The sequence below is a fragment of the Cryptomeria japonica genome, chromosome 3 (genome assembly GCF_030272615.1).
Source record: "Cryptomeria japonica chromosome 3, Sugi_1.0, whole genome shotgun sequence".
NCBI classification, from domain to species: domain Eukaryota; kingdom Viridiplantae; phylum Streptophyta; class Pinopsida; order Cupressales; family Cupressaceae; genus Cryptomeria; species Cryptomeria japonica.
Genome location: NC_081407.1, coordinates 741,901,169 through 741,918,616, shown reverse-complemented (window position 1 = coordinate 741,918,616; position 17,448 = coordinate 741,901,169). Strand labels below are relative to the sequence as shown.

The following is a 17,448-nucleotide window of genomic DNA, read 5'->3' as shown; positions in this document are numbered from 1 at the left end:
ATGTAAGGTTTGTTGCTTACCACCCAACGAGTGCTAACTCTTCACTTTATCGTGATATCGGGTGAAACCTAAAGTCAGGAAAGACAAACATAGTTCCAATGTGGCAAGAATTCTCTGATATATCAACAACGATAAGTAAGAAAAGGCCTCCCATGGATGAGCAAATCTTGAAAAACAAGATAGGGGATAACAATAAGAATGCGTGAAAACACTCTAGATTTATCGGTTATAGTTGAAATGTAGGTTTGCCTCTTGAATACTGATCTAGGCTTCTCCACAACATCAATAACCATAGGTGTAGCAATTTTAACTTTTTGAAGCTTAGGGTCACAAAAAAAAAAATGAAAATGCCTAGAAATCTGATCGTTAGGGTATGCATGCAACAACAATTTAAAAACCTTCTTCACTCTTCAACTCTTTTTCACTCTTGAATGCATATAATGAGATAAAAAATTATCAAGTATCCCTTTAATAACCTTGTCATATACCCTAGTAGATCCATATTAAATACATTTGGGTTTCTGGTAGCTTTAAATCATTCTGTCATTTCAAAGCTCCATAAAACATTCAACAAACCTCTACAAAGAAAGTTTCTCCACTGGATATTTGGCCAAATGACATAATATCATTAGCTACACATATCCATATCACTATTAACCAATATGATAAAGATTTCAACATCTTCTCTTTACAAGGGGCCTAAAAAATTTACATAGTAATTTATAATTCCCTCTTAACCAATACCTTTTCTCTTTAGTTTCTAGAAGAACCATTTCCACCATCTTGAGGTATAGATCCATCCTTCACCTCACTTCCTTCCTTCTTAATATGAACCAAATCAACCTTCTTCTAAGGAGTAGAAGATCTCAAATTATTTTCCTTACAAAACTTAGCAATATGTCTTGGTTTATTGTAGCTATAGCATGTGATACCATGCTGCTAACCATTTACACCTCTTCTCATATTAGATCTACACTCAATAGCCTTGTGACAAAACTTGTTGCATGTATAACAATAACCATAGAAGGATTGGGCATTCATAGCATCATTCTTATTCATGAAACCATTTCTCATCACTTTACTTTGGCATTCATTATCTTTATGACCAAATTTTTTGCAAGCATAAAACTGGACATTAAATGGTTGAAATTTTAGAGTATTGTACCTTGGAATCCTAAATGAATTCATGCATATTCTACTCCTACATTCAACAACCTTATGTCTAATCTTATTGCAAGAAAAACAATTACCATTGAAGGATTGGGAGTACTTCGTTTGACTAGTTTGATTAAGGGATAGCTTTTGAAGTTCTTCTTCTTGTTCCAAACTTGAGTGAAATTGTTCTTATCTCCTTTTATCTTCTTAGATTCATCTTGTGACTTTTCTTTTTCTTTCTCATTCTTGTCATCAATCTTAGAACTCTACCCCTTGATGAATCAATGATGAACAGTTAGTACCAAACTGGTACTAAGAGGGGGGTGAATCAATACTGGCAAAAACACTTTTCCTTCAACCAGTTTGATTGAAAAACACTGCACTTGACTTGCAAGCAATAACACCGGTCTAAACTAGATTACTACTGGTTAAACACAGTGAAAATGTGAAAGACATAAACCGGTAACTCTTAGCTTTCCACACAATCTAACATCTTATTTCTACTTCACCCATATGCATACACTAGTAATACATCAACAGAAATGTAAAGACTTACTGGTTCAACATGCTTTATAGCTTGATAGAGAATAAAAAAGAATCACATGAAAAGCATCACACATAACACATATTTTTCACGTGGAAACCCAACTAGGAAAAACCACGGTGGGGATGAATACCCACAAGCTATTCTTTGAACCCTTTTGAAGTCCGCTCTGTTAGGAGCCTAGTCCGGTTAAAGAATTTACAATAGGTTTTGTTAGGAACCAATCCTGCTAGGGATCACCTGGTTAAGGGATGGCTAAAATACTTGGTTAAGGGTTAAACCCTGTTAAAGGTTACCTTGTTAGAGGATTTTAAGAACTCAATGATTTTGAGTCACCCTGTTAAAGGATTTACAGCAAGTCGGTTAAAGCTACCCTGTTAAGGGATTTTCCAACTGTTGAAGTGGTTAGAGGTCAATAGGCATTACAATGATCTGGTAATAATACTTCAATGCCAATGCAGATCCACTTTAGTTCCTTCCTTCTGCAATCACACTCTGCAGGTATCTATTGTCTTATCTGGTCTGGCAAGAATCATGTATCTCTGTACTTAGATACACACAACATTTTCCAACAACCTCAACATGAAAATCAACATCGACCTTATAGGAAACAGATAGGTTGGTGGCATAAACCCTAAACCCTAAACATTTAGGTTAAGCAATTTAGTCGGTTCAATCCTAACCGTTGAACATATTGCATTGATTACAACAGTCTTGAACAGATCTCAAGACGTTCTCCAACGTTTGTTCTTCACCGCTTCTTGGAGGTTGATAACCCATCATGTGTTCTCCACCATTTACAGAGACTTCACACATTCCCAAGGTAGATAGGATCAATCTCCTTCATGCAAGATCCTTCACATGCACAAGGATGACATGGCAACACAATCTGTTCTTCATTACAATGCTAACTCATCACATGATGTCATCGGTTGAATCACACAGACTTGGAATACTTCAATCGGAAACCCTGAAGCTAAGACTACCAATGGGTAGTCATACCATATGAAACCTTGATACAAAACATTCCATATACCGGTTCACTTGGATAGACATACCGCTTCACTTTTTCACATATACCGGTTCACAACATCATACCGTTTCTCTTGCAAGTTGCTTACTTCAATATACCGGTTCACTCTTCAACATATTGACATCAATGACAACATACAATATCATCATGTCATCATACTCTACACATATGCCAACACCCCTTCTCAAAACCAAGACAACCCTTGTCCTTTTGTGATTTATGATAATTGAGTATCACATCAAGGAGGTTGCTTCCACTTTTGAGTTTCAAACATTTATGTATTTGATATTTTGCATCTTCTAATTATTTTATCAAAGTAACAATCTCTTCCTAATGCTTCGTGCATTTAATAGATTTGTCATGTATCTTGGTCTCCAAATATTTAGCAATCTTCTTGCCTTATTCAACTTGAATTTTTAATTTACTATGCCATTCTCCACCTTCTTGAGTTTACCATCACATTCTTTTCTTTCTTCATTCTTATTTTTCATCTTGATAATGACAATGTCATCTACTATCATTTTAAGTTTTCTTTTACACTCCTTTGCTTCGTCAATTTAAGCCTTTAGTTTGTCAATCATCTTTTTTACCTTATTAAATTTGGTATTTGCATTATTCACACTCTTCCCTTGCAACATCTAGGTCATCAAGAGAAGAACCAAGTTATCCTTCAAAATATACTTCACAATCATTTGGATAAATATCCCAAATTTCACTAGGTTCCATTGCTTCTAAATCTGCTTCTAAAATAATTTCACTAATTTGTACTCTATATTAAAATTTAGGATCTACCTTAGTTGTTAGACTATAATCTTAGTAACCTTACTTTGAGACCAATTCTTGAACACACCTAGATGCTGAGAGGGGGGGCGAATCAACATTAACTAAAGCTTAAACATTTATTAAAAATTTAACCACTAAATCAAATCTTTTGAAAGAAAGAATAGGAACTAAACATGCACCACAAAAGAACACCAAGATTTTTATGAGGAAAATTTAATGAGGGAATACCTACAGTGAGAGTTAACTCACACTATATGAAATTGATATTACACTATTTGTTTTAGGGCTCACTACCTAAGGAGGCTCACTGCTCTTGGAAAGGACTTGCAAAGCAAGATACAATGAAACAAGGACCTACTGAAGAGACTCTCTATTTGATAGTAAGATACATGAAGATTACAATGAAAATATGAATATGAATTTCTATAGAAGAAGCATCTAACATGTGTTGATGTTGCAACTCCCCTATGTAGCAAAATTACTTTTTCATATTGATTTCACACGTGCTTCATATTAAATTGATACAACATTAAATCATTCCACACATTTCACCACATTACCAAATCCTCAAATGATTTATCCTTCCTTATTAGGTTAGCTCCAATAGGACCTAGCAAATGAAATGTGTGTCCCAATATAGGGTGACATCAAATAAATGTATCATCAATAATATTAGCTTGTAGATCAACCCAAGGAATTTATAAACCCCAAACACATATCAAATTTCCTTCAAAGCTGATAAGATAGGTCAGGATCAACCACAAATGAAGGAACTCACTATGTCAGCCCAAATATCAATAACATTGTTAAAAATGTTAACAATTTGCCTTTCCACTGTTGAGGAGAAACCAAAACCATCTAATGGACAAAGATTAAAGCAATTTAGACAATAAAAAACCTTTCTTAAATCATCTCTAGAAGAAATCAATCATCAAGTTTCGACAAAATTGGAGAAACAAATTGGACCTGGACATAAACAAGACAAACTGAGTAGACTATGACACTTCAATATATAAGATATATCATTGAAAAAGACCAATGCATCTGAAACTCACATTTACTAAATACATATACAATATTAAACATGTTCCCAAATCCATGCAAGCATACCAATCATTGTGGAGGAATGTAGAGCATTTTAGTGAGTCAACTGAGACACATTGCATTGTTAAAGTATAATATAGAGTATAGACACTTATAACATTTTCTGTAGAAGTTGGTATGACTTGAAATCTACAAATTAGACTTGTTACACACTACCAAGCATAAATCTAGAACCACACAACCAAAACATGTAATAGAGTAGATTACAAACAAAAATACCAATTGATAGACTTAGGAAAAAATACATTGTTAATTCCTAAGACAAATTTTCTCAACAGGATAGGCATGAATCCAATCTCAAATATCATGTAGCCACTAGCAAATACAATTACATCCCATAACCAAAGAATAAAATATAAGCAACAACATGTTACCATATACTTACCATACATTCATACTACTATTTTTTCATGGATATGTATTTGATGAACTTCCATTCTATCTTTAGTCATGTTGATTACACATCAACCCATCTCTCTCACATATCTTTGTCAAGCATGCTGATCCCAAACATTTTTCAGCCTCTTCAACAATAAATCCTCTTGTATGCAAGTATACGAGATTGACATCAATGACAACACATATTGCCAACATGATTTTTAGTGACTCTTTCTCCTTGTCAATTGATCAAGATATCATATTTTTTAAACTTGGATTTAGTTTATTTAAAGTAAATTATATAATATTGTCAATGCTTGAAGGAATTCTTTTTAATAAAATTCTTTGACATCTCTTCATTAATGTAGATTTTATGTCAACAAGTTGATCAAGGAGGGAATGCAATATACAAATTGAATAATACTATCACCCTCTTTCATCTTCAAATCATTTATTTTTAATAAACATCATAGCACCTAGAGATGATGAACCAAATAAAGAATTTATATCCTCCCGTATTTTCTTTCAAGTGTTTGTTAAATCAATATGACACAAATATGCATCAAGTAATCTGAGACCAATCATAGCTATGGATTTACAATATTTTGCTACCCATTTTACAATTTCATCTACATCTTATGGTTTTCTAATAGTTCCATTAACAATATCCCACAATTTTTTTCGATTATTAAAACTAGTTGCATATTAATTCAGTTGTACTTTAAGAAAATTATGCCCTTGAAATTTAACAAGACCATATGATTTATCCATTAAAATAACCTCATCACTCCAATAGGAAATTGTATAGTTTTGAAACTATGAAAAGCATATAACAATTCCTACTAACAATTTGAGTGCGACAAATATCAAAGAATTTGTATGACTTTTTTTCCATCCTAGAAAAATCTACTATCCATCCTAATCTTATCACTCAAAAGTAATTGTCTTTCCATCCAATTGAACGTGTTACCTCTCTCACCAATAATTGATTGCTTTATCAATAAAAATAAAAATTTGTGAGTGTATTTGAACAACTTAAATAATTTACTATCTAGAATGACCCGCATACTCTCCAAAACTATAGAAATAATTTTAAATGCATCAACAAAATGATGGTGTTTCTTGTGTGGTCCCTTTTAACACTAAAAATGTGATTTGCAATTTACACACTTGAAAAAATGATATGATATTCTCTTTACATTCAAATTGGACACACAATTTAGTATTATTTTCTTTTCATATATAGGCAATGTAATAATTTAGCAAATAATATTTTAATCCAAGCCTTTACCATTACACGTGTGTCATTATCACCACTTCACAAGAAAAAATGATCAACATGGATGAAGTACTCAATGTTGTGCTTTTATTTCATCCTTTAATGGCCAGTGAATATAGCTTCTCACATAATTTTAAACCTCTAAGCTACTCTTTGAACATCATGCCTTTGTCATTCATCATTTCACAAGTACAAAACTAATGGCATGAATCATACATAGATAATATGCAAATGATAATAAAATACATTTAATATTTTGAGATGACACAACCAAATTTATTATATAACCTTATTTTTCTCATGTATAACCTCTTGTAAAACTAACCTCCCAAAAAAATTAACTAACAATTATTTTATTTTTTATTTATCCAACTAATAGACTAACTATATACTAATGATATAACATAAATCAACAAAATGCCACATGATATTGTTGATCATAGAAATAACTCCTTGACATCCATGCATTCTCATAAAAACTATTTGAAATTGGGTGTTATTATCAGAACAAAATGAAAAATCATTGTTAATAAATGATCTCATTAAAATAAATGTCTTCAAAGAATGTCTCATAATCTTTTTATGTCCTTATGCCAAGGAATGTAATCCTTATATAATTATTCCATACCTTAATGAACTAGTGGCTCAATATGGAATATGGTTCTAGTAGGTGTCTCAAAGTGATTCATTAGAGTTTGTAGGAAAAATATATCAAAACCTATTAAATAGTAATTTTTTTTGTCACATGATCATCTTTGAAACTACTAAATCAATCATGCAAGTGTGAATCTAAACTAGATACATAGTTCTAATCAATCATGCAAGTGTGTGATTCATTAGTGTTACAGAAAACAAGAGTTTGTAGGAAAAATATATCAAAACCTATTAAATAGTAATTTTTTTTGTCACATGATCATCTTTGAAACTACTAAATCAATCATGCAAGTGTGAATCTAAACTAGATACATAATTCTAATCAATCATGCAAGTGTGAACCTGAACTAGATACATGATTCTAATCTCTATTAATTTATAGATATTTTCTTTTAACTTGACTTGATGATCTCAATACTATCTTCACATTAACTTTATTTGTGTATTGAAAATTTAACCTCTAACAAAGATAATTACTTATTTATATAACCTTAAAAGAATGTTGAATCAACAACCTTAAAAAGATCTAAAACAACCTTAAAATAATCAAAGACAAACAATCCTTAAAACACTCCCAATCCACTCATCTCAATTATTCTTTGGTCATTGAATCAAGACGCAACTATCTATTAATAATAGATGACATAATTCTAGGTTAGTTAAATTTGGTATGAGAGAAACGTATAGTTAAGGAATTACATAATGTTAGCTATTGACAACGCTGGTTGCCCATCACCATCTTCGTTTCAAGAAAACCCTAAAGGATTTCATATTCTCTTTACAGAGGAAAGAGACCCAAAACAACTTGGCACCTGAGGAAAGAGACCCTAAACAACTTACAAACCATCTCTTCTTTTTCAGTGACGTATGCTCTTACGCACTAATGCAATTCATATGCTTTTATATCAAAACTTTTTCCAATTTTAGTCTAAATAATTCTTCTCCTTCTCTCAGAGCTGAAGAGAATCGTTGGACGCGTGGTAAATATGCACAATTCCTGGCATAAAAGTGAAACCAAATGTGAACGAATGGATATAACAAGCACTTGGCAGTTCATACATTTATATCTTCTGCTTATGTAAGATTTAGCAGTATTGTTTTGGAGAGCTATTAAAGCTGGTTCATTAATAGGAGAGAAATTAAAACACTGAGAAGTCTGTCGTATGATTAGACAAGAATAATGGCTCAACTTGGAAAGTGTTGGTGTGAGGATTTATCACTGTTCTTTGAAAAATCAAAGCCTAGCTTGGCCATGATATCTGTTCAGATTGGGTTTGCAGGGTTGAATATATTATCAAAATTTGCACTGACCCAGGGAATGTCACACTTTGTCTTGGTATTCTACAGGCATTTAGTTGCTACAATAGTTACAGCTCCTCTGGCTTATTTCTTTGAAAGGTAAGGAAAAAGCTGAAAAATAGTTTCTCTAGTTTTTTTTTTTTTTAAATTCTTTTGGGTTTGTGGCAGGAAGACAAGGCCCAAGTTAACATACAGGATCTTCTGTGAAATTTTCATCAGTAGTTTGTTTGGGTATGGATTCTTTTTTTTTGGTTGATTGTTTTGAGTGTTTGATTTATTGGTTTGTTTAATTTTTTTAGAATGGTTTGTTTATTTGTAGGATTACATTGAATCAAAACTTTTACTATGCTGGATTGAAGCACACAACCGCTACATTTGCATCTGCACTTCTCAATCTAATACCTATCATAACTTTTCTTCTGGCTGTTATTTTCCGGTAAGATTTTTGACATTGTTTTTGATATTAATAAGCAGCAAAACAAGGGTGTTGGCTCTTACACAAACAGTCCATAGGCAGCATTAACAGTAACAACACATTAGCACAAAACTAGCAGTGGTTAAAGTACGAAAGAGTATAAAGTCTTAACATTGTTATAATTTATATACATGACTTCATTTTTTAGGCTATATAGTTTTAACGTTTTCAATTTATTGCAGCAAGGAAAAAGTAGACACTAGGAATCAGCTTAATTTGTGTAAGGTTTTTAACATTGTTATTAATATTGATGACTTCATTTTTAGGCTATATATAGTTTTAACATTTTCAATTTATTATAGCACAGAAAAAGTAGACATTAGGAATTAAGTTGGCCAAGCAAAAAGACTTGAAAACTTAGTTTGCATATAGTTTTAACACTTTCAATTTATTGTAGGATGGAAAAAGTAGACATTAAAAGTCGAGTTGATCAAGCAAAGATAGTTGGAAGCTTAATTTGTGTGAGTGGAGCCATGAGTATGACATTCTATAAAGGAAGAATAGTACAGTTGTGGCCATCACCCTTCCATTTGAGTGAACAGAATGGACGAAATGGTAAAGCTGAAGAATTGACTAAAGGCTTCTTGTTGGTGCTAACCAGTTGTATCTGCTTTTCAGCATGGTTTATTTTGCAGGTAATTTATTTTTGTACGACAATGCAAAAGGTTACATGTCTTGATCTAATTTTGTGTTTGCAATTGTTCAATGCAGACAAGTATTTCTAAGAAATATCCAGCTCAATACTCCAGCACTACCATAATGTGTTTTCTAGTCACCATACAATCTGCAATTGTAACACTAATCTTTGAAGGAGTTCATCATGAAGTTTGGGCTTTAGATTGGAATGTCAAGCTTCTTACAGCAATCTATTCTGTACGTTTTTACTTTTTATTTTATTTTAGATATATTCACATATAATTATCTAAATGTATTTTCTAACTATTTGATATTTTAGTAATTGCTTTTAAAAAATGATGTTGTTTTGTAGAATTTTTTAATATTTAGATTCTTTTAAATGTGATTTTATTTGTAACTATTTTCTATATCAAATTATTTTAAAAATAAATGATTTATAATACATACTCAAGAAAATTATAGGAAAAAAATAATATAATGATTATTATGATATATTCTTTTTGTTTTGTCTAATGCTATAATTTTTATCCCCTTTTCTCACATAGTTAAAGTTTATTGTTAGTATTTAAAATATTATTTTAATTTTTTTTTTAAATGTTTGTCTTAATATTATATTATTTGATTACAAATTCAATATTGTGTTAAATGGTGTAGGGAGTTGTATCTTCAGGAATGACCCTTTGTTTGATGGCATGGTGCATAAAGAAAAGAGGACCTGTTTTTACAACTATGTTCAACCCATTAGCATTAATAATGGTGGCCATTGTAGGCTCTATATTTCTTGATGAGAAGCTTCGTTTAGGAAGGTAATTTTCATACTTTATATTTATGATTTATTATTTTATTAAGAAGTTTTTTGTTTCTATTTTATTTAGCATCCATAATTGTATTACCTTTTTCTTGCATGCAGTTTCGTTGGTGGGATTGTGATTATTATAGGTTTGTATCTTGTGCTTTGGGGAAAAGCAAAGGAAATGAGAAAGATTGTAATGATGCCAAATACATCACTTCCAATCTCTAGCAACAAGGAATCAAATAACATGCAACAAGATGAGGAAGTTATGAACATCCAATAAAGTGAAGGTGGTCACAAGATGGAATTAGGAGAAGTAATGAAGAATAAATAATCAATTAATTCTAAGCATGTCCTAAAGGAGATAGTAACAAATGCTCAATTTAAAAGTATACCAATATAATGAGAAAAATAATTTCTAATATCTTAAATTCATTAAATGATTGTTTTGGTAGCGAATAAATTAGAGATTTATTTTGTAAGAATTAAAATTCCTTTTTTTCCTTAATTATAAATTATGATCTTAAATATAATAGGTTTTGACGTTCAATTAAAAGCATTTTAACACATAGAAGGGATGTGGATGGAAGAAACTCGTGCCTTTTTCCTTTTACTCAAGATTTTGATTTACTATACGAACAATCTACTCCATTGGACTTAATCACAATAATAACTAGTTATGCCTTTACTAGCATCATGTTTCTATTAAACTAGTGTCAAAATTGACTTGTAAGGTATGGGTTCCAAGTGGAAGTAGGGAGACAGTGAATTATCATAATATATATGGGTTTCAATGAAAGTTGTTATTTTTGAAAGAAATATTCAACTGCATATAAATAAAATAAAGTAGATAAAACACTAGGTGTTATCCACTTTCAAGATAAATTTATTTTGCTAACTTGTCCACATTTTTGTGCATGAACATTTTTTAACTGATAATCTTTCAGCTACATCTTAGATATTATGTCCCAATAAATATTCAATTCTTGATCGAGCTATAAAAATTCAATAAATTATGAGCTAAAAAACAAACTTTATGCATTAGATATAGCCCCACCACACATTCAACATTTTACTGGTATGGAAATTGAACACTCAAATTTATCTGTTGAGACAATCCCACCACAAATTCAACATTTAATTGGAAATAAGATTTAAAAAATATATTATATCATTGATATAAATAGGTTTTATCTTTACACCTCAATTGGTATGATTGGCTAAGCATAGCAAGACAAAAAAACTAGAAACCCCAAAGTCTTAAAAACAAGGTCCACCATAAGTGTGATACTTTATTAACATATATAGGAGAGGACCCGATAGCTAGGAAAGGTCAACTTGTCATAACATTATTTTTAAAGTTAATGACTAATAATTGAACTGTTTTTAACTTAATAATTAGACAAAAAATATTCCTTTTCTCAAGTCACTTCAACTTGTAATGCGAGTGGGTGATGAAATTTCTATGCAGGTGAACAATATTTCTCCTCCTCCTCGGCTCTTCTTTGATCAAATCAATGAAGTCCACGGTTCACCGATTGAAGACCTGATATTGGCCTTCACTGCACTCAATATCGGTGATGGTTTTTTTTGAGATTACAAGGATTGGAGAAGTAATCCTTGAAACCCACCCCGGGTTCAAGGACCAGCTCATCATTGTTGGTTATGGGCTCTTGGTGTTTGCAACATATGGAGATGTAATTTTGAAGATCTATTCTAGATTGGGGCCTTCCGATTCAACTCATCAAGTCATTGCAATACCAATATGGGAGTCATTTTGTATTTCAGCTTTGTATAACTGGTTTTGTGAACATATCCAGTTACATATGCATTCTGGTATTTAATGCTCCGATAACATAACCATTTTTTTGTTTACTTTTTCCTCTGTGGTCTGATACTCCCATCTTCTATCTAGTATCGTCAGTGTTCTGATTTCACATCTTCACCAGTAGCAAGTGATAGTTATTTTGGTACATTCAGTATCAGTTTTGGTGGTGATGATTTTTTTGTACCGGTAAAGGAGTCTCTGCGGTAACCAAATTCAGTTTTGGTGGTTGTGATAATTTTGTACCGATATTATATTTTTAAAATAATTCAATCGAATGTGTTCCTCTTTCTGCGCTTTCAAATACTCGAATATGCTCTTTGGTCACTGGTGATGGTAGGTCAACAATGCTTAGGTATCCACTCACAACTTTATCATGATCATTGATAATCGATTGTCAGGGTCGATTCTAGGATTTCTCTTAGTTTATCCTGTTCCACTATTCTCATATGTGGCCTTTATGAGGTATGCAGGGGTTCCTTATAGCTCCGTTTTTTCTTTCTCCTTTGTATTTGAGCAAGGATATAGGGTTTTCTTCCTGTTTCTTTCCCTATTGAGCTCTTGAATCAGTTTTCTTATATATATATATATATATATATATATATATATATATTTGTGCCTTGCCACTTTCGCCAAAAAAAACAAACTTGTGAACATTCCAAATCATTGGTAAAGTTTGTAATTGATATGCATAATTTACTCACTTTATTAACATATCAGATAGGACCACATAGCTAGGAAGGGTCAACTTGTCATAACATTATTTTTTAAAGTTAATGACTAATAATTGAACAATTTTTAACTTAATAATTAGACAAAAATTATTCCTTTTCACAAGTCACTTCAACTTCTGAACATTTCAAATCATTGGTGAAGCTTGTAATTGATATGCATAATTTATTCTCATTGTGATATTATATATTGGTAATTAGTACTTTATGTGAAACTTTGTCACAATACCAAAGTCACTAATTTTTTTGCATTTGGCACAAAAAAATAGACTCGACTAATAAAGAAATGATCTAATGGACTACATAAACATATTACTCTCACAACAAAATCATCTTAAAGGATAATTAATATATAATTCATATGAGAATTGTTTCTTCGCATTAACATTGAAAATTTGAAAGAAAAGCACAATTTTATTCTTTACATTTAGCTAATATATTGGTTGTTGGCTGAACTTTGCTATACTAAATGTCAAAAGGAGATGAGACTAGCTAATCATCAAAAGGATAATAGAGTTCCCAAATTCCAATGGAAGATAATATTGCTTGAAAATGATGATAAGGTGTCTCTACTAGATTTTTACATAAGGAGTAAGATGTTCTTAGTGCGAGTTACAACTTTAATAAGTTTTAGTGTGAAGTGTAACTATGGTAATAATCATAGTTGGACCGTATCTTGAGTGCAAACCATTAGACAAATGGAATTTTATTTTCTATACATGTTACACTAAGAATAAATCTAGCATATGGATTCTAATGGATGGAATCCAGCAATTATTACCTATTAACTTTTTTATAATGCTCCCTTAAGGGACTTGATTATTTTTTTCTTACAACACATAATTTTTGGGTTGGAGAAGGAAACATGCGTCATATAATGTAATTTATGGAGAGTAATATAGCAATATGCATACCTAAATGTAACAAATATGCATTAAATTATGTTCAAATGAGATTATGTTAGATTCATCTCAATATAAATATACAGGAAAATACTTCCCAATAATAAATATATTTTATTATCATAGCCTATTCATTTGTCTTAAAATTAACTAAATAACTATTGAAATTTTGATTCGACTCAAATAATTTTCTATTTATTTTTTGAAATCATAGGACATAGTAATCGACTAGATGTTGGTGTAAATAATGACTTTATCAAACTAGATATCTATTAGCATACCTAGAGATAGACCTATTCACAATTATTAAGTATCTATATATCTACTTTTATTCTTTTATCTCTATTAGGATTTAATCTTTACTCGGTAAAGTTAATTTTCTTTTATTTGTTACTTGTAGGAATATTCCTAAGGAATCCCAGCTACAAGTTCTTTGTCTTATTTGAGATCTCACAACTCATTGTATTTATATTCAAAATATGTAGCATATTAGATTTCATCTTTATGAGGATTGTGACACTTTGCACACACATAGGATGCTAGATGACATGCTTAGACTTGGGAATTACATTTGCAACTCCACTCTCACCTCTATATAGTGTATCATTTTCACGCCTCTCTCTCTCTCTCTCTCTCTCTCTCTCTCTCTCTCTCTCTCTCTCTCTCTCTCTCTCTCTCTCTCTCTCTCTCTCTCTCTCTCTCTCTCTCTCTCTCTCTCTCTCTCTCTCTCTATTTGCAAATTATTTAGTCTTTATGACATCTACATAATATTGGGGGTTTTTTCTTTTCTTTTTCCTCCTTACAAATCTTGCATCTCCTTCTTGGATATTGGTGTGCTTGCTCTTAGTTCTAGCTTCTCACTTAATGGTAACATGTACCTTCAAATAATTGCTCATTGATTAGTTTATTTCTATTACTTTATGTTATTTTCCTTTCAGTCCCACTTCATATATTTCAAACATGTGTCCTCACTTAGTGAGACAACTAATGCATACACACTTGTCACATTCTCATACACTTTTCAAGTGAGCTCACAAGTGTTCCTTATTTCCAGAGGGGTAATTAGTCATTGTATACTGCCTTCTCACCTCATGATCCTTGCCTATATATGTAAGGATTTCTAATTACATTACTCACACTCTCATTCTATATGATATATATTGTTATTTTTGCTAATTTGTTTTTACTTGTAGAAAGTTGATTTGTGCATTTTGATTTAGACATTTCTATTTAGCTAGGACTAGGATAGGAGCCCAAAGAATCCTACTAGAGTGGCTTGAGGGGTGTTCGTAATAAGACACATCTTTAAACCAAAGAAGGGATGGTCCTATAAGGGGATAGTAGCTCTATGGTAGAGTACTCTAACAACAAATGAAAGGTCCTAGGTTTGAGTCCTAGCTAGTCAATGCAAGCACAACATGGTATCAAATTTATGATTGTACATTCCTTCTCACATCTAATTAATTATGTGCATAACTCTATCATACCGTTTCATGGAGTCAAAATGTCATCTCCATTAAATCCGAAATTGGTGAAAAATGATAACTTTATTTTTTGTCATTTTTTTGGTCTTGTACCCTCTACCATGTAATCCAACATTGTACAAAATTTCATAATGTGTAAAATTCTAGGTGAAGAAGCAAAATTACTTAAATTGCAAAGGGTCAAATGGACCCTACCCATTATCGTAATAATCATAGATTTTATCTATTTGGGAAATCCCTTTCTTTGTGGTAAGATATTTAGTGGTATAGGTAGAGTCCAAGAAGTCTTTCAAATGTAGGTCATTGTACAAGTATACTCCACCCTTTGTCATACAATTGCAATAGCTAAATGTCACCATACTATGAATCCACCTTTTGTTGGCCTCAAAGTATTCATAAGAGGAGGTAAAATTCCTTCTTGGAATAAAAGTATCATCCATTATTTGAATTTTCTATAACCTTTATAGCTCCCTTCATAGTCTAGCCATGAACTCATCAAGAGGTGTGTTAAAAGAAAAAGCATTCCTCTACTGGGTTCTCTTTATTTCAATGTGGTACTTTCTTGTGTTGTTTTCCATCTGTACACTTTGGGTAGACCTATGTATCACTCACAACATCATTAAAATTTAAATTTTGCACAAGTATCAAGATAAGAAACTACTCATTCTCCTTTTGAAACCCACCAAACTTGCATGTTTATCCACATATCTATATTTGTTAGTAATTTATACACCAAATGTCATTTTGTCAAGTCCATCACTTTTTACACACTAACTATAGTTTCGATATTTTTTGAGTCAAATTTTGTGAATCGTTGACCATGTGACTATTGGCATATGGACACCCCAATAAGACATTGTATGTGATTGAAGGTTTTGTCATTGATGGCAACCTCACAATCCTATGGCACCGGCAAGACATCATACCGGCAAAGCATTACATAGGCAAGATAGTGCACCGACATCAACAAGATCACTCTACACCGGCACCGACACTGGCACAGAAGAAAATATGTATACCGGCATAGAGGCCAACAATATTTTTGTTATGTAATAATTTGTTTGTTATTGTAAGCCGACTTAGCAAATTATAAAATGACTCTTGTATATAAAGGAGATCATTGTAGACATTTAGAGAGGTAATGCAGTGAGCATAAAGAAATTATTAGGCAGACCTAATGTGCAAATTATAGGTCAAGGGTATATGTAAAGAACAGAGCAAGAATTGGTACTAAATCTGGCATTGGAGATGCTATTGTAAAGCAGTACAAGTCATTGGATTAGTATAATCCTTATTGTAAGTCAATGTGACTTCTCATTGAGCAGTGAGCTCTAGGAAATTGGCCTTCTTGCATGTGCAGGCCCCTATTGTAAGTAATATTCTCTTATTGGCCAGTGAGTGAATATTGTGGGTCACAAATCCCACCGAGGTTTTTCCCACACCAGGTTTCCTCATCAAACATCTTGTGTTATGGTGTTCTTTTCATGTGGATGTTTCTAATTCTGTTTACTGCATTAATTCTTGCATACCGATATACTATTATTTTATGTTCTGCATGTTTTAACTTAAGAAATTCTTATCATCAGTTAGATACTGATTCACCCCCCCCCCCTCTCAGTATCTGTGGGAATCCTAACAATTGGTATCAGAGCCTGGTCCTCTATTTTCATAAGCCTAATAGCTTGAGGAAGATCTTGACACTGGTAAAGATGGAAAATCTGATGCAGCAACTTGAAGGAGCTCTTACTGACTATGATGTAGAGAAGTTGAAAAACATCAAATTAGAAGATGATTTAAGAGCAGCTCAGGATATCATTCAGGCACTTCAAGAAAATCTTACCGTTGCAAGAAATAAGAGAAGAGAACTTTGTGAAAAATTGCAAAATGAGAATGATGAAAAGGAATCACTTAATGATATGATAAGCAAGCTGAAACAAGAGAATATGACAACAAAAAATGAAATGCAGGATATAACTATGAGATTTTGCAAAGAGATTGAGGATAGGAAGAAGAATGAAGAAGAATTGACCAGAAGACTAAGTGATGCAGCAAATGAGAACACAAGACTTAGCTATGAAAATGACATGTTGAAGACAGATCTGATGCATACTCAGAATGACTCAAATGAACTGATGAGACAAAAAGAAATCTTGGAAAGGGAAATGAAAACTGCAAATCAACATAAAGAAAAATTCAAGAAAACCTCAGAGGAACTTGGCACCTTACTGAAGAATCAAAAACCTAAAGGTGACACTTCTGGAATTGGCTTTGAAGTTGGTGAAAGCTCTAGTACTGCAAATACTCAGGATCACAGCAAACAGGTAAGACCACCTAATGCTTACAAATTCAATGGAAGATGCTTTAACTATAATA

The 17,448-nt window shown here is 32.1% G+C and overlaps 1 protein-coding gene across 1 annotated transcript in view; it reads left to right on the top strand.

Moving 5' to 3' along the window:
- Nucleotides 1-8,110: 8,110 nt before the first annotated feature.
- LOC131044033 (WAT1-related protein At2g39510-like) overlaps nucleotides 8,111-17,448 on the top strand; it is a 40,340-nt gene continuing 31,002 nt past the window's right edge. Inside the window, exons 1-7 of the mRNA XM_059217665.1 lie at nucleotides 8,111-8,328; nucleotides 8,398-8,460; nucleotides 8,549-8,665; nucleotides 9,102-9,339; nucleotides 9,416-9,577; nucleotides 9,995-10,146; nucleotides 10,251-10,326. Of these exons, the coding sequence (XP_059073648.1) occupies nucleotides 8,111-8,328; nucleotides 8,398-8,460; nucleotides 8,549-8,665; nucleotides 9,102-9,339; nucleotides 9,416-9,577; nucleotides 9,995-10,146; nucleotides 10,251-10,326 (1,026 nt within the window). The remainder of the gene's footprint in view (nucleotides 8,329-8,397; nucleotides 8,461-8,548; nucleotides 8,666-9,101; nucleotides 9,340-9,415; nucleotides 9,578-9,994; nucleotides 10,147-10,250; nucleotides 10,327-17,448) is intronic.